The following is a 27,842-nucleotide window of genomic DNA, read 5'->3' as shown; positions in this document are numbered from 1 at the left end:
CGTGATCCGCCCGCCTCGGCCTCCCAAAGTGCTGGGATTACAGGCTTGAGCCACCGCGCCTGGCCAAGCTCCAATAATCTTAAAGGTAACCTTAAATGAAACAGGTAAAGGAATAAGGATCATCTATGGAAAACAAATAATAAGGCCGGGCGCGGTGGTAGCTCATGCCTGTAATCCCAGCACTTTGGGAGGCCAAGGCAGGTGGATTACCTGAGGTCAGCAGTTCGAGACCAGCCTGACCAACATGAAGAAACCCCAAAAATATAAAATTAGCTGGGTGTGGCAGCGCATGCCTGTAATCCCAGCCACTCAGGAGGCTGAGGCAGGAGAATCGCTTGAACCCGGGCGGCGGAGGTTGTGGTGAACAGAAATTGCATCATTGCACTCCAGCCTGGGCAACAAGAGTGAAACTCCATCTAAAAAAACAAACAAACAGGCCGGGCGCGGTGGCTCAAGCCTGTAATCTCAGCACTTTGGGAGGCCGAGACGGACGGATCACGAGGTCAGGAGTTCCAGACCATCCTGGCTAACGGTAAAACCCCGTCTCTACTAAAAAATACAAAAAAAACTAGCCGAGCGAGGTGGCGGGCGCCTGTAGTCCCAGCTACTCGGGAGGCTGAGGCAGGAGAATGGTGTAAACCCGGGAGGCGGAGCTTGCAGTGAGCTGAGATCCAGCCACTGCACTCCAGCCCGGGCGACAGAGCAAGACTCCATCTCAAAACAAAACAAAACAAAAAACAAACAAATAAATATCCAGATTATCTTTTTTTCTGAGACAGGATCTTGCTCTGTCACCCAGGCTGGAGTGCAGTGGCTCAAACACTGCCCACTACAGCCTTGACCTCCTAGGCTCAAGCAATCCTCTGGCCTCAGCCTGCAGAGTAGCTGGGACCACAGGTGCGTGTCACACCCAGATAATTTTATTTTAATTTTTATAGACACGGAGTCTCACTACATTTCCCAGGCTGGTCTTGAACTCCTAGGCTCAAGTCATCCTCTAGCCTCAGCCTCCCAAAGTGCAGGGATTACAGGCATGAGCTACTGTGTCCCGCCCCAGTTATCTGATGTTAGCCATAGGACAGCAGGGCTTTCCAAAAGTCCCCTTACCCCTGGACCCCTTAAACTTTAGGTGGGTTCAGGTGCCAACAGGCATGATGTTGTTTACACAGGAAATTTCAAGGTCAGAAGGAACGGGCTGCCTTTGATGAAAGTGAAGAGAAGACAGACAAAGAAAGGAGGCCCTGGGAATACGTTCAAGAGGAAACAAAGAAGACAAAAGCCATAAATATGAGTCAAAGACATTCACGACACCTTCATTAGTCTATTCATTTTCGCACCAACTGCACTGTAAACGAAGTGTTCTTTACTCTGTGCAGTCAATATTTTGCAAATGACTGGAAGATTTGGCCAGGCTGAGGGGAGAAGCAGCCATACTTTCCTTCTACAACCAGACACTTTATCCTGTGGTCAGCAGGTGGGCAGAGGCTGGGGGTGCAGCTGTCCCTGCAGGTCACCGGGTATCAGACCCACCCACATGCATTTTGTGGTCTCGACTCAGTGCACGCGAGTTCAGACCTGGGTGAAGAAAGGAGGAGGAGGTCTGACTCCCGGCTGCCTTTTAAAGGTGTGTTTGCTGCTCTTTCTCATTATCCCCTAGTGCCAAAAAGTAAATTATGAAGTTAATTTTTAGCAGCAAAGCATGCGTGCTTTTTGGTCTTTGCTTTTCTGGTATAAATTTATGAGCAGGTTCAGGATTCTGATTGTGAAACCAGGTTTTCATAAGCATGCACATGTAGTTTTTTTATTTTAAAAAAATTATTTTTTCTTAGCACTCTGTGAGCTGGTATGTTATAGCTGACATAGGTAGAAGTTTCTTCCCAAAAAGGAGCTTTCTTTCCTCCCATTTTAGAGTGCCTAAGTCCACACTATAACCGCGCTCAAACCCAGCAAACCGCTCTGGCTGCTGGTGTCAATGAAAAACCCCTTCAGGAACAAAGGGTGAGGAGGCCACTCACATTTGCTCTTCATGCCTTCTGTGGCCACAGAGCCGCTGACCGCTTGACTCACGCATGCCCTATAAACATGTCCCAAACTGCAGAGCCTGAAGAGCTTTCACAGAACTTTTGTTGGTATGTTTTTGCCTTCCATACACAAACTGGGAGAAACGATAGGCTCCTCCATGATCTGGGCAAAGGCCCTGCTCTGGCCCTCAGTGGGGCGCTGGCTGGCTGGCCGGCCGTCTGTCTGTGCTCCACTAGAGTTAATATTCTTATTTCTTTCCTGCCCAGCAGAATATGCCCAGAAAAGTCACAACTGGGTCCTGTCTTATTTAACAAGTCTCATTCCTCAGTATTTGTGTGCATGGTATTGAAACAAAGTCAATATTCACTCAACTTAATTATTTGTTTTGTTTTGTTTTGTTTCTTGAGAAGGAACCTCACTCTGTCACCCAGGCTGGAGTGCAGTGGCGTGATCTCGGCTCACAGCAACCTCCACCTCCTGGGTTTAAGCGATTCTCCTGCCTCAGCCCTCTGAGTAGCTGGGACTACAGGCGTGCATCACCACGCCTGGCCAATTTTTTGTATTTTTAATAGAGATGAGGTTTCACCATGTTGGCCAGGCTGGTCTCAAACTCCTGACCTCAAGTGATCCGCCTTGCCTCAGCCTCCCAAAGTGCTGGGATTACAAGCGTGAGCCACTGTGCCTGGCAGAATTCAACATGATGCTGTTTTAAAAGTTAATGGAGGCCTTACCTGAGTTACACACTTGGCCAAGCATTGAAGATTAAAATGGGAGGGACTTATGGTTTAAAAGGGAAATCAGATGAATAAATACACTACACGATAACACATGTTTAATAAAGGCATCCACATAAAAAACTACCATAGGCTATGGGAAGACAGAGCAGACAGCACATCTATTTAGGTGGGAAGGCGCAAGGACGGGCCACCGCGGAGCTGAGGCAGGAAGTCTGAGGTAGTTCAGCCCCGTGGTTAGTGCCTCACACAGGCTTTGGAGCAGAGACCAGGTCTCCCAACACGGCCCTGCCACTTGCTAGCTTTGTGCCAGAGGCATTTAGTTAACCTCTCTGAGCTGTGATATCCTTACCTGTAGAATGGAGGTGATCATTCTTTTTAGCTAGTCAACTCATATACTATTATAGGGGTTACATTAAATCAACTAACCTACATAAATGACTCTGCAGGTAGCACGTGCCCAGTACATGCAGCCAGGATTATCAGTTAACCGAAAAGAGAAGCGTGATGTGGAGGAAAGAGCAATGCACACCCAGGCGTGGAGGCGTGAGGGTGCTCGTCGTCTTCAGGAAAGACCTCGGAACCCTTGTGTAAGTGGAGGGAAGCAGTACAGGGGAGGAGGCCAGAAAGGCCAGCTGTGGGCAGTGAGGATCTCTGGGGATTAATAAGCAGGAGGGTAATGAGGCAGATACTGTTCTTCCACCTGTGCCCCTCTCTAGCCCCTTGAGCCTTTCCATTGTAATAGCTGGCTTGACTTCTACTGCCTGAGGGTTTCATGAACCCCGACTCCAAGTACTGCAGGAGGGGAATGAACTGCTTCAGACACTTCTCATTGCCTGATGAGAGTTGGAGTATAAATAACCCAGCTCTCTTGCCCCTCAGGCAGGGCACCTCCGAGGCACATATTCTACGGACTCCTAGAGGTGCCCAGCAAGATTCAGCTCCAGTTACCTGCAGTGGTGACTGGCTTGGCAACACACCCTTTACTGGCTGGCTTCCCTTTCCTATCTTCCTTCCCTACTCACATACTATTGTTTCCTCCCAAATACGTCATCTACACCAGAATCCTCGTTTCAGGGTCTGCTTTCAACAAAACCCATACTGAGGTACAAGCCATGACCGTATCTATTTAGAAAAATACTTCTACAAGCAGAGGAATAATGGATCGGACTGGGTAGAGTCTAGAGGCAGTTAGGAGACTATGGCAATTGTCAAGGAAGGAGGGGATGACGGCTGGAATCATCTTGTATTATAGGAGTAGAGTGGAAGGAGGGACCCCAGAGACACTGAGGAAAGTCCTAGTGACTGATGCCGGTGGTCTAGGTTGGACAGAAAAGATAGTCGAGAGGAGGAGGAACGGATTTTGCCACATATGAGAGACCAGCAGAACATTTAGCTGGAGAACGTCTCAGTGAAAGGCTGGATGAAAGGTGTGGATCTGGGAGTTCTGGCAAGTGTAGCTGGGGTCATGGGGATGAATGAGGCCACTGAGAGAGATGAAAGAAGTTGAGCTGAAGCTAGAATCCTGGGAACACTAATAGTTAAGGGTGGAAATAGAAAGAGGCCTCAGTAAGACATAGAAGCAATAGTCAAAGAGAAAAGCGATAACCTGGAAAGAATGTGTCTTTTCATCCAAGGAAGAATTTCAGCAAGGAAGGGTCACCAGCAAGCATTAAATGTTGCAGTGAATTCAAAAAACGTGAAGAACTGGACACAGGCTGCTGGGACTGGCAATGGTCATGTCACTGAGGACCTCAGCAGTCTCAGATAGTGATGGAAACAGAAGTGAGACTGTAGGAGGCCGGGAATGGAAGGGAGGGGCAGACGAGCTCAGGGCGAGGGGAACATTTCTTCAGAATGCTTGGCGGTGGAGGGAGGGAAAGAGAGACTGTGGGTGACGGGTAGGTGACAGGGAGAGGAGTCTAAAGGAGGGGAAGATGTTCTTTGAAAAGATGCGGTGGACTTGACTAAGACTGTGGTCCGAAAGTGATAAGCACAGGGGTGAAGACAAAGTCCAGGGGAGAGCACGGAAGGAATCTCTGGTGGAGGAAGGTCAGTGAGGAGGCAGCCCCGAGTGGGAACAGCAGCAGAGGAGGAGTTTGCGTTCAGGAGGACGTGGGGACTTCTGAGAGTGGAGGTGAGGAGGTGAGGATGGATGAAATCACAGGTAAGCTTAGAGATGATGGCTACTATGCTCGGCACAATTGTGCTTGGAGGGAATCTGGGCTGAGCTGGGGTTGGTAGTGGAGAGTGTCACCAATTAAAGGGTAGCTCTGAGCATTTTTTCATGTGTCTGTTGGCTGTATGAATGTCTTCTTTTGAGAAATGTCTGTTCATATCCTTTGCCCACTTTTTGATGACTGGCCATCAGAGAAATGCAAATCAAAACCACAATGAGATACCATCTCACACCAGTTAGAATGGCGATCATTCAAAAGTCAGGAAACAACAGGTGCTGGAGAGGATGTGGAGAAATAGGAACACTTTTACACTGTTGGTGGGATTGTAAACTAGTTCAACCATTATGGAAAACAGTATGGCGATTCCTCAAGGATCTAGAACTAGATGTACCATATGACCCAGCCATCCCATTACTGGGTATATACCCAAAGGATTATAAATTATGCTGCTATAAAGACACATGCACACGTATGTTTATTGCAGCACTATTCACAATAGCAAAGACTTGGAATCAACCCAAATGTCCATCAGTGACAGATTGGATTAAGAAAATGTGGCACATATACACCATGGAATACTATGCAGCCATAAAAAAGGATGAGTTTGTGTCCTTTGTAGGGACATGGATGCAGCTGGAAACCATCATTCTTAGCAAACTATCACAAGAACAGAAAACCAAACACCGCATGTTCTCACTCATAGGCGGGAACTGAACAATGAGATCACTTGGACTCGGGAAGGGGAACATCACACACCGGGGCCTATCATGGGGAGGGGGGAGGGGGGAGGGATTGCATTGGGAGTTATACCTGATGTAAATGACGAGTTGATGGGTGCAGCACACCAACATGGCACAAGTATACATATGTAGCAAACCTGCACGTTGTGCACATGTACCCTACAACTTAAAGTTTAATAATAATAAATAAATTTAAAAAAAATAAAAATAAAAATAAAAAAATAAAAAAATAAAGGGTAGCTCTGAAAAAGGGGCTGAGCCCGGTATGGAGAGGGCTCTGAGCACCTGGAAACCAAGCAGGACTGGGAACCAGGAGAGGGCAGCGTGGAGGAGGAGCCCCTGCCAAATACAAGCAGCCCTGGGAGCCCGTGTCAGACAGTAAAGGCAGGAGGTGACTGCGCCACAGTCCCTGCCCCATCAGGGCCCTGCAGCGGCACTTCTGCCCCTAGAGCTCTTAGATGCCATCTCCTCTGTGAAAGGGACATTTGGTGGTGTTAGAGGCCAAAGGTTCTACGCTCTCTGCCGAATGAGAGGCAAGGTCCTCCGATCAGAACAGAAGGACCGGGGTGGCACGGCCTTGCTGAAGAGTTGTAAAGATTAACTTAGTGTTTATTAAGGGAAGTTAGTGTTGGGTGCGGTGTGCAGTCCCACAGTGCCTGGGCCAGCGACCCCACTTGCCTCCTTTCTGAGTTCTGGGTGCAGAGTCTCCATTTCTGCCTCTGTGCTTGGCTCTCACACCTGCCCACTTGACCTCACTCCTGCCTCACTGCTCTCAGGACCCGACTCCTTGAGGTAGCCATATATGTGGGTGACATCATCAGGAAACCAGAAGTGCAATGTTTCTTTGGAATTGGATTATAACTGTTTGGAAACAGTTCTAGTTCCCATGTCATATGAATTCTTTTTTGTTTATTTTTTGTTTTGTTTGTGTTGACACGGAGTTTCACTCTTGTCGCCCAGGCTGGAGTGCAGTGACTCAATCTCGGCTCACCGCAACCTCCACCTCCCGGGTTCAAGCGATTGTCCTGCCTTAGCCTCCTGAGTAGCTGGGATTACAGGTGCATGCCACCACGCCTAATTTTTGTATTTTTAGTAGAGACGGGGTTTTGCCATGTTGGCCAGGCTGGTCTCAAACACCTCAGGTGATCCGCCAGCCTCAGCCTCCCCAAGTGCTGAGACTACAGGCGTGAGCCACTGCACCTGGTCGCCATATCATACGAATTATTAATTCCTAGATCAAGAAAATCTTGAAATTATCTGGTTAATCCTGGTTATTCCTGTAGAAATTTTTCCCAACTTTCTACCTAGCTTCCAAACCCAAATTTATTGGTAACCAATTCATATTGATGAATGACAAGATTTAAAATGGAAGAAACATAGATATAACAAGGTGCAAGTTTGAGTTGTGTGAACATTTTTCTTATTTTTAAATATACATTATTTTAAATATACAATTTAAATATATTAAATATTGAAATATATTTAAATGGCTGTAAATGTTAGTTATTTAACATAGTTAGGGAAGAGTTATATTCAGAATTATTATGGAATTCATGGTGTACTGTCATCATTTATCTACATAATTCTTCTAAATCATCTTTTTCCTTATAACCCTATGATATTTGAAACCTCTTTTATCAGTCTGCAATAGCTTCATTAAATCAAGTCCAAACACTTCACTTCCACCCAGAGAGATTCACTGTGACAGAAATAGCAGTGTAACTGCTAATGCAAACACTGTAAATCTAATAAGGTAAGAAGAATGTTACCAAGTGTGGTTTGGCTAGCACACAAGCCAAAGGGAGGCTGAGATGTCTCATAAGGGATACAGGCAATTTTAAGGCCCACCTGTGACACACACACACTTATGAAGGTAAAAAGCATATTTCTGTTTGTTTTCCAGAGACAGGATCTTGCTCTGTTGTCCAGGCTGAAGTGCAATACTGCAGCCTCAAACTCCTGGGCTCAAGTGATCCTCCTGCCTCGGCCTCCTCAGTAGCTGGGACTACAGGCATGTGCCACCATACCCAGCTAATTTTTTTTTAAATTTTTGTAGACATGGGGTCTTACTTTGTTGCCCAGGCATCTCTCAAACTCCTGGCCTCAAGTGAACTTCCTGCCTTGGCCTCCCAAGGCATTTTGAGCATCCAGCCAAAAATGCATGTTTTCAAGAGAAATCAAGAAATATTTTGCTTGAAAAATTACAGAAAAGCAGCAAACTGCTGTGCCTTTTCTGAGCAAACAGTATTTGAAAGAAGCCAAATAGTTGATGGCAGAATATTATCTTGGGTTTTTGGGTTTTTTTGCTTTTTGAGACGAGGTCTTGCTCTGTGGCCCAGGCTGGAGCACAGTGGTGTGATCATGGCTCACCGCAACCTCCATGTCCCCGGCTCAGGTTATGCTCCCTGAGCCCCCTGAGTAGCTGGGATTACAGGCACACACCACCATGCCTGGCTAATTTTTCTGTTCTTAGTAGAGATGGGCTTTCTCCATGTTGCCCAGGCTGGTCTTCAGAAAATTATCTTTAATAGAGGAATTCCATTGCATAAATGAAGAAGGAATGATAGAAGCGTTTTTTGTTTTTTTTGTTTTTTTTTTTTTTTAAATCACCATTTTGCAACTCCTACTAAAGTAATGTTAATGGCAACCATTAGGTGACAGGTTGCTGGAGAGCTTCATACAGCCTAGATCAGGCTGACAGCTACTGAGTCTGAGGAGTGACAAAAAGAAACAATCCAGATATTATGTTACCTCCTGAAGGAAGGCAATAAAAATTCACCACTTCCAATGAAGCAAAAAAAGAAAAAAAAACAAAACTGACCTTGACATTGATTGAGCCGCTAGATATAAAAACTGGTGGGAAATACAGGGAATAGAGGGACGTTTAAACACAACCACAGAAATGCAATCAGACAAGTCCAACATGTGGACAATTCTACAGGACCAAAGACCAGGCTCTTCAACAAATGAAAGATAAGAACAAAAGGGGAGGGGAATGTTAAAGATTTAAAGACACATCAACCAAATGCAACAAGAGGACCTTGTTTGGATCCTGACTGGAATAAACCAATGATAAAAGCATATTTATGAGACAAAAGTGGAAATTTGAAAATATTGCATATCAGATATTACAGAATTATTGTTAGCTTTTTAAGATATGATCATGGTTTCATGGGTTGTGTGGGAAAAGGGGAAGGAGGTCCTTACCTCTACCTTACCTGGTAAAGATAACATGAAAGCATTTACAGATGAAATGATGTGATGTCAAGAATTTGTTTTGAAATAACCAGCAGGGCTGAGGATGGAGATGAGGAAAACTGTTGAGGGAGAAGAGGTGAGGCAAGATTGGCCATATGTTAATGGCAATGCCTAATAAATACATGGGGGTCCATTTATCCTGTTGTTTTGTTTGTTTGTTTGTTTGTTTTTTCTGTGACGGAATCTTGCTCTGTCCCACAGGCCGGAGTGCAGTGGCATAATTTCTGCTCACAGGAACCTCCACCTCCCAGGTTCAAGTGATTCTCCTGCCTCAGCCGCCTGAGTAGCTGGGATTACAGGCACCCGCCACCACACCCAGGAGATCTCTGTCTTTTTAGTAGAGAGGAGGTTTTGTCACGTTGGTCAGGCTGTTCTCAAACTCCTAACCTCAGGTGATCTGCCCGCCTGGGCCTCCCAAAGTGCTGGGATGACAGGCCTGAGCCACTGCATATTCTTACGGGTTAACATTTCTGAATAGAAAGTCCCTTTTTAACCACCTATGCTGGTGATCAGTGTCTTGCAAAACCAGCTGCACAATAACTTAGGTTTGGTTGTGCCCCATCCACAGGCTCTTCTCCTATATCCCACATCCCCACCACAGTGAGTACCTCTTCTTATTTCCACCGTCCCAGAAAAGAAAGTTGGAACCAACCAGTCATTGTCTCTGGCTCTGCGTATTCAGTCTGCAACGTCCCCGCCTCTTTTTACTCTGTCGTATCCCTAAGCCCACTCTCCCTTCTTAGGATCATGTTTACAGATTTTAGACCGAGAATGGACCTTCTTCTGTCATCACCTTCTCCCCGGTTTCCAGCCATAGCCCACCCCACAAGCGGCCACTCTTCCTCTCCACACCTTTTCTTTAGTGGATCCAGCTCCAGGCAATAGGAAGCTCTGAGTCAAGCAGTGCCTCCCAGACCTCCTTCCTCTGGTCCCCCATCCTGACCACAGAGGACCACCTCTGATCCTCCTGAGCCTCACAGGGTGGAGGACTGAAATAACGCTTGGCCTCTCTGGCTGCTTGCTTGTTCCTTCCCGTATGAGGAAGACATCTGATTGGATGTGTGAAGCTTTGCTTTTATCACATTTTATCACTTTTTGAAAGTCTGTAATGGGCCTGCCTCCTATTCTGTTTTGTATGTTTTTTGTTCTACCAACAAATGGGAATTAAAGGCAAATCTGTAAGGACTCCTGCCACTGGGATTTAAAAGTGGCCAGGTGCAGTGGCTCATGCCCGTAATCCCAGCACTTTGGGAGGCCAAGGCGGGTGGATCACCTGAGGTCAGGAGTTTGAGACCCGCTTGGCCATGATGGCAAAACCCCATCTGTACTAAAAATACAAAAACTAGCCAGGAGTGGTAGTGCATGCTTGGAGTCCCAGCTACTCAGGAGGCTGAGGCAGGAGCATTGTTTAAACCTGGGAGGTGCAGGCTGCAGTGAGCTGAGATCACATCACTCCACTCCAGCCTGGGCGACAGAATGAGATTCCATCTCAAAAATCAATCAATCAATCAATCAATAAAATAAAGTTACTAATGACATTGATTATTACAATGGATTCCAAGGTTCTATATACATTGTTTTCCCCATAGATGAATCCTGTCTTGATTTGAGAAATAGTAGGACCACAATTTGGCCTCAGGTTCCAGACGCATTCTCCGATCTAGCTTGTAGAATCAGGAGATATTAGGCTGCTCATAAAGTATCCCAGAGATTTCTGTGGTCTCCATTTAACCAGTGAGTTGTGTGTCTGTGCACTATTGTGTAGAAACATGGTGCAAAAACAAGTAAATGATCTGTAAATCTCTAACACAAAGCAAACTTTTTCCTCTACTTGTTCCCTAATAACACGTCATTAGCAAAGGCCCACTGTTGGCCCCGATCTCGTGTCACAAAAGATTGATAACGTCATTGGAAACCAATACGGCACAAGATGAACCTAAATCATCTTATGCCATATATGCAGGAAGCTTTTAGAATCCAACCTGAAGCAGCTCCCACTATTCAAAAATGGGATACTGTGAACATCAATAAGAATAATGACGACAATGGATTGAAATATACCAAATATTCATGACTTTATAATAACACTAAAAAGCAAAATATACTTGATATAAATATATTAAATTATCACATGTACCCTGAAAGTATGTACATCTATTATGCATCAATTTTAAAAAATAATTTTAAAAACTACTTGGTTGCTATTAAGGAATATTGAGAAACCAAATCATTATTTTGAAAACTGATAAAGGAAAATACTTATAAATAAAGGAAATACTAATAAATGCAGAATGATAGAATTAGATCATCACCATTCTGCAATCCCTAATGTATTAATATAGACCTAGTGTTCATCAACAATAGTACTGATGTCAGAGAGACAATCAGCTATCATGAGCTTCCTGATAGAAGGGTACAACACCTGTAAAGTAATCTGGTCCCTCCAAATCAAAGCTGAATTTGCTCTAGATCCAACTGCCAACTTATCAAGTAGAGAAGACAGACAAATACAGTAATTACATATACCACGATGATGCCACCAACAAAACCAGGATGTGGAAAATTCTACAGGACAAACAAGTGGTTCCTTCAATAATTGAACTGCAAGGATAAGACAAAGGTTGGGAGTAAAAACTACGCATTAAAAGAAACTTTAAAAGCATGCTAGCCAGGCCAGGCACGGTGGCTCACGCCTGTAATCCCAGCACTTTGGGACGCTGAGGCAGGTGGATCACCTGAGTTCAGGAGTTCGAGACCAGCCTGGCCAACATGGTGAAACCCTGTCTCTGCTAAAAATACAAAAATTAGCAGGGCATAGTGGTGGGTGCCTGTAATCCCAGTGATTTGGGATGCTGAGGCAGGAGAATCGCTTCAACCCAGGAGGCAGAGGTTGCAATGAGCCAAGATCACATCACTGCACTCCAGCCTGGGTAATAGAGCAAAATTCCATCTCAAAAAACAAACAAACAAAAAACCCATGGTAACCAATCACAAGATTCACAGTTTGAATCTTGACTCCTAATTCAAACTGTGAGGCATTTATTACTATTATTATTATTTATTTTGTTGAGACAGGGTCTCACTCTATTGCCCAGGCTGGAGTGCAGTAGACCAATCACAGTTCACCTGAACCTCCCAAGGCTCAGGTGATCCTCCTGCCTCAGCCCCTTGAGTAGCTGGGACTACAGGCGTGTACCACCACACCTGGCTAATTTTTGTATTTTTGGTAGAGACAGGGTTTCACCATGTTGAGATTACTGGCATGAGCCACTGCGCCAGGCCGCTGTACAGTATTTTTTTGAGTCATTTATTCATTTATGGGAAAACTGATCTTTTCAACACTGGATATATGATAACATTAAACTATTATTATTATTATTATTATTATTATTATTATTATTATTGTTTTTGAGATGGAGTATCACTCTGTCGCCCAGGCTGGAGTGCAGTGGTGTGATCTCGGCTCACTGCAACCTCCACCTCCCGGGTTCAAGTAATTCTCCTGTCTCAGCATCCCAAGTAGCTGGGACTACAGGCACACACCACTATGCCCAGCTAATTTTTTTATTTTTAGTAGAGACTAGGTTTCACCATATTGGTCAGGCTGGTCTCGAACTCCTGACCTCAGGTGATCCACCTGCCTCGGCCTCCCAAAGTGCTGGGATTACAGGCATGAGCCACCGTGCCTGGCCAAACCATTATTATTTTAAAGGGAAGATTATAGTGTTATAGGTAATTTTTAAGAGTCTTTATCTTTTAAGTATCTTTTAAGCATGCCTACTGAAAAAAATTATGAATAAAATAAAATGATGCTTTACATTTGCTTCAAAATTATGAGGGAGGGACCTCTGGAGATGGGGACAGGATTGGCCTCGAGTTGATGGCCGGCGCGGAGGGTGATGTTACATGGAGATTCACTGTACCGTTGTCTACTAACTCTGTATAGTAAAACATTTTACAAAAACACATTTATTGTAGCTTGAAAATGGGAGATTCCTCTCTGCCTGGCAGGATGATTTATGAAGTTACTGTTTTTTGTTTTGTTCTTTCTGTTAAAAGAGAAAAAAACAAAAAGTCATCCTTCCTCACATCCTCTTCTCACCACCCCCTCGAGAGAGCAGCGTGTGCTTTGAGTACCAGAGAACTGGGGCTTCGCTTGCAAACAGGACGGAATTAATAGGCCTTTGTTTTCAGAAAGCCTTCGCAGGGACAAATGCTGAACTGTCTGGAGAGAGCAGGTGGGGTCTCTGGGCCGGGAACGGCAAGGCTGTTGGCAGGGCCTGTGGGCTGGTGTCGGGGCAGGGCGGGGCTGTGTCCCAGCATCAGGAGGGTGACCAGGGCTGGTGGCTGTGCTGTTGGGTGGTGGGCAAACCGGAGGGAAGAACTTCCTTTGCTCTAGGGTTTGGCTTTACACACAGCTTCCTCTCCTCTTGTCTCACTATGGGCTTGACAAACGTCATGTCAATACAGTCCTTTGAACAATCTGTTGAAAAAGCCCCACCTTGAGAGAACTGCTCAAGGTTCTCACTGGTTTCCGCACAGGGTCATTCCAGTTTCCGGAGCGGTGGACTGGGGAGGAGACAGGGCTGCTCAGGGGATGATGTAGGTGACTGAGCCAGTTTTGGTGTTCAACAATTGTCATGTTTTGGTCCGTATTGTTAGGTTTTAGAGGTACCACGAAAACCCCCAGGCCTCCTCTTACTATGAGTGGCCAGTGAGGGATTGGAGTCACACTTGATTTAGAAAAAATGAAACTGTGTTTCTGGGACAAGCGTGTGATGGTTGCATTTCACACCTGAGAATCACATATTGCCCGTTACTTCTTTTCTGATAGTTTAAAATTAAGAACCCCACTGTCTCTGCAGTTACCGTTCAGCACACCATTTTTGTGAAGGGCTTACTTTTGGCAGCCGCCACACTAGCTCAGCTGGGTCGAACTCCTTTCATTGGTAATGCAGCCAGAAACAATGGCAGTGAGGCCCGGCCTCGACCCCCAGCCTCCCTACTCAGAGAAGGATGGTCCTCAGGACTGAAGGTCACAAGAATTTCAGAGACACTGAGAAACCATGGGATCAGGACAGTTCACTCGGAATGTGATGAGAAGGGATATTCGCAGATCTCACAAGCAACTGAAAAACACGGCACTACCACAGAGTCGCACACAAAATACACGCAGGATTTTCTAGTCTATGTGAGTGCAGCTTGCCTCAGGGACTCTGAAGGACCATTGAAAAGAAACAACTGGGTGATGGAGGCCCTCAAATGGTCCTGGGGACACAGGATGGGGGACAGAATAGGACCTGGGATTGCCCTGGTATTATGTTTGCCTTGCATCTTTTGCTGATCTTTCTCCTTCCCTATCTCTAACTTCGGGTTGCCCGCAGGTTCAGCCCTCAGAGCCCTTCTCTTCCCTACTCACCCTCCCTCCTTAGGTGATCCCATCCAGCCCCACAGCTTTAAACATCTTCTGTACACGGACCACTCCAACCCCAGGCTCTCCGGAGCTCCAGACTTATACAGACAGCCTGGATGTCTGATTGGCTTCTCAGCTGGGAACACGTCTCCAACCACACTCTTGATCTTCCCCCAAACCTTAACGAATAGTATCTAGTTGCCGAGGCCTAAACCTTGTGATCATTCTTGGAGTCCTTTCCTCTACTTCTATCCCATCCACTGGGAAATCCTGTTGCGTCTACCTTCCAAATAGATCCCAAATCCAACCACCTTTCACTACCCACCATTATCACCCTGGCCTGAGACGCCCTCTCCCTTGTAATGTCCCCTAACCAGCTCAGCACCATTCAATGGCTTCTCTTCTCTTCTCTTCACATTTAGCTCCAAATCCTTTCCTGGCCCACAATGCCCTTCATGCTCGGGGGCCTGTCCCCCTCTCCCACCTCATCTGCTTCTCTCTCTTCACTCAGGCTACCAAGGCCCGGGGGCTCCTTGCTGATCCTTCTGGCGGCCAGACACTCGGTGCTTGATGTTCCTCTACAAGGAATGCCCTTTCCCCACGCTCCTTCATTCCCTTCAGGCCACTGCTCAAGATCCCCTCTTTAGAGGTGCCTTCCATGTCATTCTAGACAGGACAGTACCTCGTCACTCTCACCCCTTATCCTGCTTCATTTTTCTTCATAGTGTAAATCCTGACATGTGTTTACTGATGTATACAAAATAAAAAGCAGTCAGAATTCAAGTTCCTTAAGGATGGGGGCTTTGTTTTGCTCACTAGCACTGTTTCTTTTCTTTTCTTTTTTTTTTTTTTTTTTGAGGCGGAATCTTGCTTTGTCACCCAGGCTGGAGTGCAGTGGCATAATCTCGGCTCACTGCAGCCTCTGCCTCCTGGGTTGAAGCAATTCTTCTGCCTCAGCCTTCCAAGTAGCTGGGACTACAGGTGACCGCCACCATGCCCAGTTAATTTTTGCATTTTTAGTAGAGAGAGGGTTTTGCCATGTTGCCCAGGCTGGTCTCGAACTCCTGACCTCAAGTGATCCACCTGCGTTGGCCTCCCAAAGTGCTAGGATTACAGGCGTGAGCTACCACACCCGACCAGTTTACCAGAACTGTTTCTAGCATAGAATATCACTAATTAAATATTTTATTGAATGAATGAACTTAAAATGACATGCACACCCTTTCCATGAAGTCCCTGAGGTCACAAGTTTAGGAAAATGGACTTCCTTACTCCCGGACATCCTATAAACACCTGTACCCAACCTTCTTATATAATTGAAGACATTTACTATATGGAGAAAATACTTATATTCATTCATTCAGCAGATATTTACTCAACACTTTGTAATGGTAGATACCACTTACTAAGCCCTATGTGCAGAGAGCCCATCATGCTCAGAGTAATCCTACAAGGTAGCTACGATTTCTGCCACTTTACAGATGGGCAACAGACGACAGACACATCACGTGACTTTCCCCAGGTCACACATCCTATACCTGGTACAGCTGGAATTCACACTCTTTTCCCTACGCCATGCTATTAAAAAGCTATTTCAGCAGTAGCCTCAAGCCATCTTGTTCTAGAACATTCTCACCCACCCAGTATTGGCAGCAAAATTGCCAATGTGAGCCCATAAAACATTTGCAGTTCATCCTGTCACTTCCTCTGTGAAGTCCTCCATGAGTCCCACAGGCAGAGCCAGCTGCTGTCATTGACCCCAATGCACTTGGCTAACATTGCTGAACAACTCTCGCTCAGTGTCATCACTGGTCTTCCTGTCTCTCCCATGAGGTTGAAACCTCTCAAAGACAAGGGCTCTGTCTCATACTCATTTTGGCATCTCTGGTGCCCAGCACAGTGTCTGGCACATGGTGGGAATTCAGATGAATTGCATTAGGAAACGCTTCCACAGCCTTAGAAGCTGGTATTCTGGCATGGGCACAGGCGGCCAGTTGGCCCCTCGTTCTGCCTGTGTTGGTCATTCTTCACTTCTTTTGCAGGCTTATTTCCCCAGTTCCTATTTTATTGCTTGAATATCTGTGACCTTTCCTGCTAAGTCTTCTGTGCAATAGTAGCTCATTCTAATTGCCTCCTGCAAATAATACTTGTTCTGAAAGAAACTGTCTCTGGAATTCAGATTCTGCCTGTAATGTTGTGCTTTGTGGGCTCCATTTCATAGCAGCCGAAGGGTTTGTTTCTATCTGAAGAAACCATCTGTGAGGCTCGGATTTGGTGCTTCCTGGAGCTAACCCAATGGAATCCGTCAGTACATTGCTGTGGGCCTTGAGAAAGTTCCAGTTATCATTGGAATGCAAATTTTTAAAAGATCAGTAAGATACTATTTTTCCCTAACTAATTGCAAAATAAAAAACAAAAATATGCTGGGGAGGGTTTAGAATATGGGAACAATCTTTCTGCAGGACCGATTGAAAACACGTTAGCAAAAGACTTAAAAACAGATCCCCATTACTTTAAAGGTGGCCCAACAGTTCTGCTTTTTGGAATGTATTCTAAGCAAACAATTAAGATTTAACTAGTAGGATGTTTATCTTAATTTATTATAATAGAGAAAACTGAAAAGTATTTAAATTACTAAGAATGAGGAACTAATAGGCCAGGTGTGGTGGCTCTAATCCCAGCTCTTTGGGAGGCCAAGGTGGGAGGATTGCTTGAGGCCAGGAGTTCGAGGCTGGAGTGAGCTATGACCGTGCCTCTGCACTCCAGCTGGGGTGACACGGCAAGACTTGTCTCTAAATTAATTAATTAATTAATTAAGGTATAGCCAAACAATTAGATACTATCCAGTCAAAGTTATGTTTTAGGTGAATATACATTATCATGGAAAGAGTGTTCATTATGTATTCACTTAAAATAGCAGATTACATCATAGCATATATGGTCTGATCCTGTAGTATTGTCATGTTTGTTATTTATCTATTTCTCTTCCCCAGTAGTACCCTGATTTCTTAGCAGAGTATTTTCTTCCTCCAGTGGGGTGTAGCTGGTGGTTGGAGGATTCCTGCCTTCCACATGGCTGCCTAGAAGCAAGGTCCGTCCTTACCTGCCCAGGCCAGACTGAGCTCAGCTCAGCGGGTTGTGTCTTGCAGGCCCTGAACCTGAAGCAGTGCAAAGCTATCCCCTGCAGCAGCGGCCCTGGACGGGCTGTTCCGGTTATGTGATGTTTGCTATCCTCTTACACCATGCTTCTTTGCCCTCAGATGCCCCCTTGGCTCCTGTTAGCCTGAGCCTGGTGGCCCAGTCTCCTGTAGGCTCTGTAAGCACCCCTTCCTCAGCCCAGATGCCTTCCAGTGAGTCCTGCTTTCTGTCCTCATGGTCAAGGACCCTAACTAATAGGTTCCACAGTGATATTTTAAAGAAGTTCTATAGAGAGACACATCCCTGGAAAAAGCTTTCAGAAGAGATGAAGCAAAGCATTCGTAAGGGTGGGTAACTTTTGTGGAATGAAGGTGTTTTCCTCTTCTTTTTTGTTTACTGGCATTTTCCAATTTCTCTTTAGTATCTATTGCTTGGGAGCCACTCTAGTAATTGTTAGAGTATTTTATACTTTACATCGTTTTTCCCAAAGGGCCTTTCCTGGGAAGATTCTCTAAAGCAGCCATCTCAGAGTGAGGTGCCCCTGCAAGGAAAGCAAGACGACTCCTTAGGGGTCAGAAGAAAACCAGGATTTGTTTTAATTTATATTTAGGTTCTGTGTTAGTTAAATCTCACTGACATCCTCCCTGGGTCCACACGGCAGAAATGCACATATCAGGAAGGCAGGCGGCCACCGTGAAGGAAGCTCGGGGAGCCTTCGCTCGTGCACTGATTCCACCTTGTTTATTTCCATGCAATCACTAACCGTACAGGCAGCCAACTGAGTGAGGGATTTACAGATGTGATTTGGTTGTAATGACATCAGCCCTCAAAAATTGATAAGAGACTTAAAAAGTTTCCTAAAAAGTAACCTTGAATTGAAGATAATCCCAACACAGGGGGGTTTCCTGAGAATGGCGGGGGCGACAGTTCCACCAGGATGAGCTCTGCATCGTGTTGTGTAAGAACAAAGACAGGCTTATCGGATTTGATAAAGAAGAACTAAAAAACTTAAACATTATCAAGACTAGTTGGAAAGTAGACTTACCTCTATTCTCATTAACAAGCTCTGCCTAAGTACGGACCATGCCTTGAGTTGGTAACCAGGAATGGTTCCCAGCCAGCCAGACATTTTAAAACTAGGCGTTTAGAGCATGGAAACACATCTTGACGTGCGTAAAAGCCAGATTTAAAGTCATGCAATACTGAGCCATACTTCAGTACTTTTCCTGAGTTTGGTGATAAATGCTTAGAAGCCTCTACTGAGATTTCTTTTTTTTTTTTTTTTTTTTTTTTTGAGACGGAGTCTCGCTCTGTCTCCCAGGCTGGAGTGCAGTGGCGCGATCTCAGCTCACTGCAAGCACCGCCTCCCGGGTTCACGCCATTCTCCTGCCTCAGCCTCCCGAGTAGCTGGGACCACAGGGGCCGCCACCTCGCCCGGCTAATTTTTTGTATGTTTAGTAGAGACGGGGTTTCACCGTGTTATCCAGGATGGTCTCCATCTCCTGACCTCATGATCCCGCCTCGGCCTCCCAAAGTGCTGAGATTACAGGCATGAGCCACTGGGCTTGGTCTGATTTTTCTTTTTAAGAAAAATAGCAGTTTCTTCAAATGATTAGGAGTGTTTTCTCCACTAGGTGAGGTAAATAATTCCTGCTGCTCTGAAAGTACCATGCCAGATAGCACATTTTTAAAAGCAGAAGAAAAAAAGAAACCTCTTAAAGCCTCCTATTTTCACATTCTAGAAAGAAACTTAACGCCTTATAATTAATAGCACCATGACAGCACACGTCGGGGGTCTCCCCACCAGCAGCCCAGGGACGCGCACATTCTCTCCAATTAGGTTTCTATTATCTACCTACTTCCCACCTCTCTGTCCATACCCAGGCAGCAGATCTCCGTCCCCACCCCTCCCTCTCTCTCTCCCTCCCTCTCTGCCTAGCTGGCTTTCTGTAAATAATAATTTGTGTCAGAGCTTACAGCTTTTTAAACATTTTCACTTTTATTATTTCATTTAATCTTCACGCCAGCCCAGAAAAGTGATTTTTCCACTTTACAAATTAAGATGAAGAAACTCAGCAATATTTTTTTAATTTTTTGAGACAAGGGCTCTCTCTGTCACCCAGGCTGAGTGCAGTGGCGCAATCGTGGCTCACCACAGCCTCGACTTCCAGGGAAGCTCAGCGATGTTAAATGTCTGGGCCAATCACGTAATCAGTAAGGAGCAGAGCCTAACTCCAAATCCCACACTTTCATTCAGTATCAGAGACCCAGGTAGTGCTTTTTACACACAAGCGTGCATAAGGCTCCCCTGAGAACGTTAAAGTTTCCTGGACCCTACTTCCAGAGATTCTGTTTTAGGGGTCTGGAACGGGGCACACCCCCGATTTCTAACACCCTCCTTCCGGATGCTCCTGAAGCCGATGACTGGCAACCACGCTTTCAGAAATACGCAGGCCTAGGAGGCAGCCACCATGCCTGGCACGCGGGGAGCATGCGCGACCATGAGGCTCTCTGTTTATTTAAGCAGCCCAGGAGGGTAAGGTAGTAACCCTTGATCTTCAAGGAACTGCCTGTATAAACACGGTACTTTCTTATATGGAAGGATTTAGAAAAGGGAAAGGAAGGAAGATGGGAAGGTAGGAGAGAAAGATCTGAACACATTCCATCCCACAGAAAATACTCCTGCCCTTACCGAACAGTCGTCATCCCAACTAGCCTGCTATCTTAGACTCTCTTTGTTGTGTCTTTTAGGCATTTGGCACTTAGACACTGGGTGACCGCAAAGGGGACTAAATCTCTGCACTTCTTCTCAGGAGGGAGAAGGACAGAGCTGAGCTCTCTATTTGACAGACAGAGGTGCACAGGAGGGGAAGCACCCGACCCAGAGTGAGTCACACATGGAGCTGGGAGCAGAGCGCAAGACCGCCGGACTCTCAGGCCTGTGTGTCGGGCCCTGAGTCGCGCACCTTCCCCAGCAGTGACAACAGAGAGCTTTCCACAGGGCCCGGCGACGCTGTGGGGTATGGCAGGCTCTGCAGAAGCCAGGAGTCATGAAGGTAAACAAACTTCCCGCACAAGAGACCAAGCACTCTCCTAGTCAGGAACTGGCACGGTGATTTACATCAGATGCTGAGGGCAAGGTCGGTGAGCTGAAGAGGCAAAATACACGTTGAAGTGATTTGAGTATAAAGAAAAATGCTCCCTTTGCAAACAAGGTACGTTTATTCTGCAGCTTAGGAGATAAAATGAGATTTCTGTGGGGAGTCTATGTTGCGCTTTCTGGTGGCCTTAAAAGAAACAGACAAATTTATGCTAAAGATAAAAATGAATTACATTCCATAAAGCCAACCCTACGACACTAAACAGAGAAGATTCCCGTGCGACAAGATGTGAAGGTAAACATCAGTCAGAACTTCTGGAAGAATCCTCGAAGATGGGGCCTGGGGCGGCACGCAATCTCGATGCAACCTTCCTCTACTGCCTTCTGCCCACAACAGCGTCTCCTCGGAGACAGAATATGATGTCATCACTTGATCATCACGAGATTAGGGTTCATTCACCAGACCGTACTTCTTTAATGGCTTACAGGACTTAACTCAGAGCTGTTTTGTGTGCTCCAAACAAGTCTGTGCCTGGGCTGACGCATTAGGCTGTAGCACACGCTTCAATGCTGCATGTCCGTGCTGGCCCCTGCCACCGAATGATATGCCCCTGGGTATGCGTCCACCTTGAAGGTATTTCGTATCTCGGCCACCCTCCTTCCCAGCTGCAATGTGTTCCTATCATAAACAGCCTGTCTGTTGATGTTCTGAGGGTCACCACACTCCTGTCCTCCTCCATCTCCGCCCTGTCCTGAAGGCATGTGGCTCATCCTCATTTCTGGCTGGGGATTCTGACATGCGCGGTCAAGCCAGCGGCACATCAGTCCTCATCTGGATTTTACCTTGGGAAAATCTCAGGTAATCCTGGGGGGAAAAATGATCTTGGCAAACTAGAGAAGGAAGAAATGCCTTCCACTGTTACCATTGCTGGAATTGTCAGAAAGCCTTCCAGAAGTGACGATTCCTTGCCATCGTTTTTACTCACTATTTTTTGAATGGGATGACCACATATTAATCATCTAAACTGGAACATTTCTAAGAGTACAAAGGAGACCTGTTAATAATTACACTGGGACGGGTGTAGTCTGGGACTACCCCAGGCAAAGCAGGACTTCTACTTCTCCACGCCATGAGTAGAACAAAGACATGTAGGGCAGAGTCCCAGATGACCCCAGCTGACAAAAAAACATCAACAGAAATAAGTTTTATCCTTGTAAACCCCTGACTTTGGGAGTTTTGTTATCACAACATAACCTAGAAAAAGCTGATACAGCCCCTTACTACTGTGTACCTTCTTGATTGCCACCTCTGCAAAACAGGGATAACTTAACAGCACCTACACCGATGGGTGGATGTGAAGATGAAATGAGTTCATGTAAGTCAAGCACTTAGGACAGTGCCTGCAACACAGACAACAGTCAACAAACATCAGCCACTCTTACTATTTATTCATATAACAACACAGGAGAAGAAAAGAAACGCTCTAAGAACACAGTGAAGTCAAATTTCAAAGGAAACGTATTATCACTCAGGAATGGTAGGAAAGACCACCCTTGCTACCAACACCAGCCACTTGCCCTCTTAGAGCCCCGAGTCCTCTAACCCTCCCATGTGCTAGCCAGTCCTGCTACCTGGGTCTTTCCCTAACATGTTAGCCACGGACACCCTCGGAACTGCTTTCTCACAGATTCCTCGGCCTTTGGCTCCTTCCACCTCACCCACACGACAAAGCTTAACCCTGGTACAACAATCTACCTTTTTTCTTTTCTTTTTTGCTCCTGAGCACAAAATCTTCCAGGGTTTCTGGAAAATCCTTACATGGGCTCTCTCAACTCTTTTTCCCATTTCCCACAAGAGATATTCTAAAGTTACACCATTCTCTTCAAGCTCTGTAAGCTACTACCTTCCTCTCCAAAAGGCAGTAGAGGCCATGAGGTAGGGACCACAGGCGTTGGTTCATTGTTCCTAAATCTCTGTATTGCTCTGGAAGCCGGCCCCTCCCTTCACCCTCTCTGCGGGCTCTCAGCCCTCGGACTAGAAATGAACTTGCTACATCTGCCCATCTTCCAAAAATCACTCCCCCAGCCTGTTGTCTGTTTCCTTCTCTTCACTGCTGAGTAACTTGTCCTCCAGGCTGCAACCTTCTCACATCCATTCCTTCCTCAATCCACTCAACTCCATACCCTGTTGCTTCCCCACATCTGCTCTGGGAGAGGCCCTCAAAGAACTCTTCATTGCTACCACCAATGGGCGTTTTTTCTGTCTTTAATTTCCCTCTCCTCTCCACTACATCTGGCATGGCCACTGCCTCCTCCTTGCGATTCTCTCTGATCTTGGCATCCAAGATGCTTCTTTCCAGCTTTCCTCTTCTCAGGCTTCTCCTTCCCAGTCTCTTTTGTGGGCTCCTCTTCCTCTGCCTTCCCGTAAATGCTGATGTTCCCCATGGTTTTATTCTAGACTCTCTTCTTTTCCTTTCAAGCTGCTTACATGCTGAGCTCCAAAGGTGTCTGTACCCAACCTCACCATTTTGCTTACCAATGCCCCACTTGCTCCTTGGATTTCTTATCTGAATGAATGGCACTTTTACCCATCGTCTGAGCCAGAAACCTGGGATTCATGCTTGACTTTTCTCAGTCTATCCCCTCCCACCAACCAAATAGCCTACAAACTCGTCTCACTTCTAGTCTTGACCTATCAAATCTATTTTCCCTGCTGCTTACAAATGATCTTTCTCTGTGATCTTCAGAATAAAGTCCAAACTCTCACGCTGAAACCTTAACTCAGCACCTAACCCGATATTCTTAATGATACAGCTCCTGTTTACCGCTCCAGTTCCACCTTTCATCATGACCCCCAAATCTCCTACCTTCCAAACATACTGAGCTGCTTGCAATTCCCAGGTGGTTCCATGTTTCATGGCACCTCTAGGGTTTCTGGACTTGCCGCTCACCTGCTGAAACGCCCTGTGCCCCACCGCCCACTTACTAAACTTCTCATTTTAAAGTCAGGTGTGTCCTGTCCTGGGAAGCCGCCTCTGCTCACTGGCACCTTTCACCTCCCAGAAAGCTCCCTCCCTGCAAGGCCGAGTAGCTGCCCCTCTGCTGTCCTTCCACGTACCCTGAACGTGCCTCTGTCTGCAATGTGGCTGCTGACGGACTTGCAGGCTTCCTTCACTAAACTGTGACCTGGATTCGTTAGGGACTCTGGTTCCTAGCACATTATCTCATGATACTCATTCAATGTTTCATGAATGAACGAACAGTGACAGTCTCTTGGGTAGTGGCCGCATCTTTCGGAGGTAAGACAGCATGCCTGAGGAAGGCTCCCAGCAACTTGAAACGTTTACATCTATGTAGATACATACATACGGTGGTAAAGCCATCTTTAAATAGAGATCTGTGTGTGTGTGTGTGTGTATTGTTATAAAAGAATATCTAAGTTTGGAAAAGTGTTCCTTCTCCTTTACCTTATCTTCCCCTTTGCTTTTAAGTTGCCACATAGTGACTATTTTTCCATTGTGACTGCTTGTGCTCAGAGGCATCCTTCATTCTGCTCTTTCAGGAGCTGCACATTTGCACACCAAAACATTTCTCAGTATTCTTACTCAGTATTCAGGACAATATTCCCATGACAGATATACCGAGTAGGTGACAATTCTAAAGACAAAGAGAGAATTGCCACTACCTTACACTATCAATTTCCACTCAGCCTTCTTTTCTCTAGTTTCAATGATCTCAACTCCTTTAGCTACTCCATAAATGGTGACATGCTGGATCAGCAAATATAAATGTTTACACTCAGTTATTACAATCCCAAATGACATTCGTAATTGGCACTCATAAAAAATCAATTAATATTTATTTTGATAAATCTCCTTCCACACTCGGATTGATGAAACATTTGTTATTGTTGAAAAAGGAAGCCTTCATTATATTGCTACTCATTGTCAATTGCTGGTCATTCTGCCCCCTCTTAACATCTTTATATGTCAAACCTTGGGTCATTACAGTCATTTTCATTTTGTCAGCTTAATTAATTTGAAGGTTACCTGAGTTTTATTATAGAATATAACAATCAATTCTAATGTTAAAATGTTTTAAGAATAGTTTTTAAATAAAGAGTAATTTATCATTCTGTAAGGCTAGACATACTAAATTTGTTTTAAGGTGTTATGATCATCTTTAAAAACAAAGTATCTCAAAATAGTTATGTCACAAGGTATTAAATATCACATATAGGAATCCTAAGATTCCTTAGATTCTCTTATCTTAGATGTGAAATTAACAAGGAGAAGCAATTTCTAAAATTGTCTTTTCAATTAGAAATTATCTTTAGAACATTTAATTTTCATCTATCACCATCATTGTTATATAGTCCTTGTAATGAATTGAATTTGATTCTGGATCAATTGCAGCAGACAACATTTCTTCCATTTCCTCTTGAGAAAAAGGCTCACCTCAGAGAGACAAAAAGGAAAATTTATCATTTACGATCATCTGATTTTTTTCTTTCTCTTTCCACTAGTCAGCTTAATAGCCATGGAGCCCCACACACTCCCACACTGTCACTAGTTACGCTCCCTGGAGCTGCAGAGCCAGGATATCACGACAGTCCAGAGGTTCAAAGAGAAGGCTATTGTACACCCTGGCAGATTCTGGACTTCTTTCAGCCTGCAGATGTCATAGATCAAGCAACCTCTAGAACGCGTCATTTCAGGCAAAACAGTAGGAAGACACACAGATATCACGAACAAGGTTATTTATTTAGATGAAAACTTTTGAAATTACCAGAGGATCAACTTGAAGCCCCAGTATTTGATTAAAGATAGAAGGAAAATCACCGAATGGTTAAAGCACAAGTTTGGATTCACATGCTGGCTGCCTCTTACTCGCTCTAAGGTCTTGAGCAAGTCACTTAACGGCCCCACACCTTAGTTTACCTGTCTATAAAATGGAGGTGATAATGACACTACCTATCACACAGGGTTGTCATGAGGATGAAATGTGTTGTGATTTGAATGGGATGTAGAACAGTACCTGGCATATAAGCAGCAACATGTAAGTGTTTGTTTAAAAAATTGTTCTGAGATCTTCCCTCCTGCTAAACACTGTCTGATGCAATACACATTCCTGGACACTTAGGGACTTCTATCTTGTAGGAACTTGATTCAATGTGATTTATTTTATCATATGACATCCTGGGCTGTAAGAATGCATATTCTCAAACTAGCTGATACTTTGTGGATATTATGAAGAGCATGCAAGTAACTTGAATCTATATTGCTATGTAGCATAAATTTACTTAAAAACAATTTGTAGAATTCTGAGACTCTCAAAGTAGCAATTCTTAAGCACCTATTTTACCAAACTAGTCAACTGCTATTACAGTTAGCCGATGGGTCCGTTATATTAAATCATAACTTAGATTTGCATAGTAATTTACATCTTACATATTACTTCCAAACATATTGGTTCATATATGTAGAAGGTTTGTAATAACACTTGTTGAATGAATAATTGAAACCATATATATTCTTACTTGAAAATACCTGTCCTATGCTTAGTCCCCTGAGATACTCAATAGTTGATCTTTAAGTACCATGAACCCTCTGTAAACATATCATTTTTGAAATTATCACACAGTACCTCCAAGTAAACCACGTGATTGCACCATCTCCGTATACACTGCAGTCTGTTCTGACTTTTCTGTTTTAGTCAGTAGCGTTACCACAATACTTGTCATTGAGGGCAGAGCCTTGATGTTACTTTTGATTCAGCTCTCATCTTTGTCACCTACACTCTTACTCATCATGACCCATGGATCCTGCCACAGACAGTCCTACTGTACCAATCCCTTCTCCCCCATTGCCATTTCTGTTGCCAGGTCAGGCCTTTATTTGGGTGCCTTCAGATGCTGAAACAACCTTTTAACTGGCCTCCCTAGTCCAACCTCTTTCTCATGCATCTAACAAACAGACCAGCACCAGAAAAACCTTCTCACAATCACTCATACACCATGTGACTCATCTGCGTAAAAGCCTATAATACTTCTCCATTGCCCACAGGTGAATTCCAAACTCCTGAGCCTGGGACTCCACAATATAGTCCCAGTAAATCTACTGAAGTTAATTTCCTGCTGTTTGCCAACACTACCCTCTGGGCCAGCTAGGCTTATTTTCTCTCTGAAATAGCATGTTCATTCCTACCTCCCAATTTTTGTTCAGACTGTTTTACATATCAATAATGTCTCCCTCTCATTAGCCCCTTCACCTGGTCTTCATCATCTACTCATTCATTCATTCATTCATTCATTCAACAAACATTTGTTGAGATCTACCGTGTGTGAGGGAATTAAAACGCACCAGAGTTTACCTCTGCCCTCAACTTAACCATATACATTCTACCCTCTCAAAAAACCTATTTTCTCTTTAAGTCTTCCCAGACCAAGCTTTCCAGGCTGGTCCAGCCCTGGTTGATCTTCTGATATTGACTTTTCTATGGTCTTGTACTGTGAATTATTTTATGTTAGTTTTATCTCCCCAATAAGATTGTAATATCCTTGAGAGAGGAAGATTTCAGTATCATTATACCTTACTACACTTACTGAATCCTAAACATACAGTAGGCACACAACAGTAGGAAAAGCTAACTGTTTGGGCCATTTTGACTAAACTCATGTTGCCTAATACATAACCTAGGATTTACTTTCTTTAAACTAATCCTTAGGATTAAGAAGCTGATGCTTTGAAAGTTGTAACATTCCCATCAAAATTAATCTCTAAGATAATTTTAACAACAGCATAAGAGTTCTTGGGTGGCAGCTCTGATGGTCATGGCATTCTTGCCCTCACTCCCTGTGTTCCGTCTAAAGGTGGATCAAGTTGGGACGGTCAAACCAGTCATGCATGTAGACGCAGTCTTAGTCTTCCCTACTCCAAATTACTTGCACTTTTGATTCTGTCACAAGTGATTAGCAACTGAGTCATTCAGGACTCAATGTGTGAACCAGGGAGCTCTAGCTCTGTATGGGAGAAGGCAAGGTGACCAATATGAGGCTGGCTTCAGGAGACTGTCCATCAGGCCACTGACCTTCAGGGTAAACAACTTTACACATCAGCCTAGCAGAGAGAATTCCTAAAGGAAATACGTTGGCATATATGTAAGTGTGCAGGTTTTACGTGTGTGTGTATGCATATATGTATGATGGGCCATGTTCGAAACAAATATATATGGTTCAATTAACATTAAAAAAGGAAA

General features: G+C 44.8%; 1 protein-coding gene across 8 annotated transcripts in view; it reads right to left on the bottom strand.

Moving 5' to 3' along the window:
* The window catches only part of DRC8 (dynein regulatory complex subunit 8), a 168,130-nt gene that overhangs the window by 19,733 nt on the left and 120,555 nt on the right, over positions 1–27,842 (bottom strand). For 3 of the 8 annotated variants that reach the window (XM_037986095.2, XM_007990022.3, XM_037986094.2), the window contains exon 7: positions 24,428–25,042. The exons of 1 other annotated variant lie outside the window; for it this stretch is intronic. In XM_037986095.2, coding sequence (XP_037842023.1) covers positions 24,927–25,042 — 116 coding nt within the window. In that variant the 3' untranslated portion in view covers positions 24,428–24,926. Of the gene's footprint in view, positions 1–764; positions 1,576–5,898; positions 8,994–15,682; positions 18,027–18,846; positions 20,635–24,427; positions 25,043–27,842 lie in introns of those variants that run through there. 4 more of the 8 variants (XM_073011908.1, XM_037986092.2, XM_037986091.2 and 1 more) reach the window with 4 other exon arrangements.

Source organism: Chlorocebus sabaeus, chromosome 25 (genome assembly GCF_047675955.1).
Source record: "Chlorocebus sabaeus isolate Y175 chromosome 25, mChlSab1.0.hap1, whole genome shotgun sequence".
NCBI lineage: Eukaryota > Metazoa > Chordata > Mammalia > Primates > Cercopithecidae > Chlorocebus > Chlorocebus sabaeus.
The sequence above is the reverse complement of the archived record's forward strand: the minus strand, read 5'-3'. Positions and strand labels throughout refer to the sequence as shown.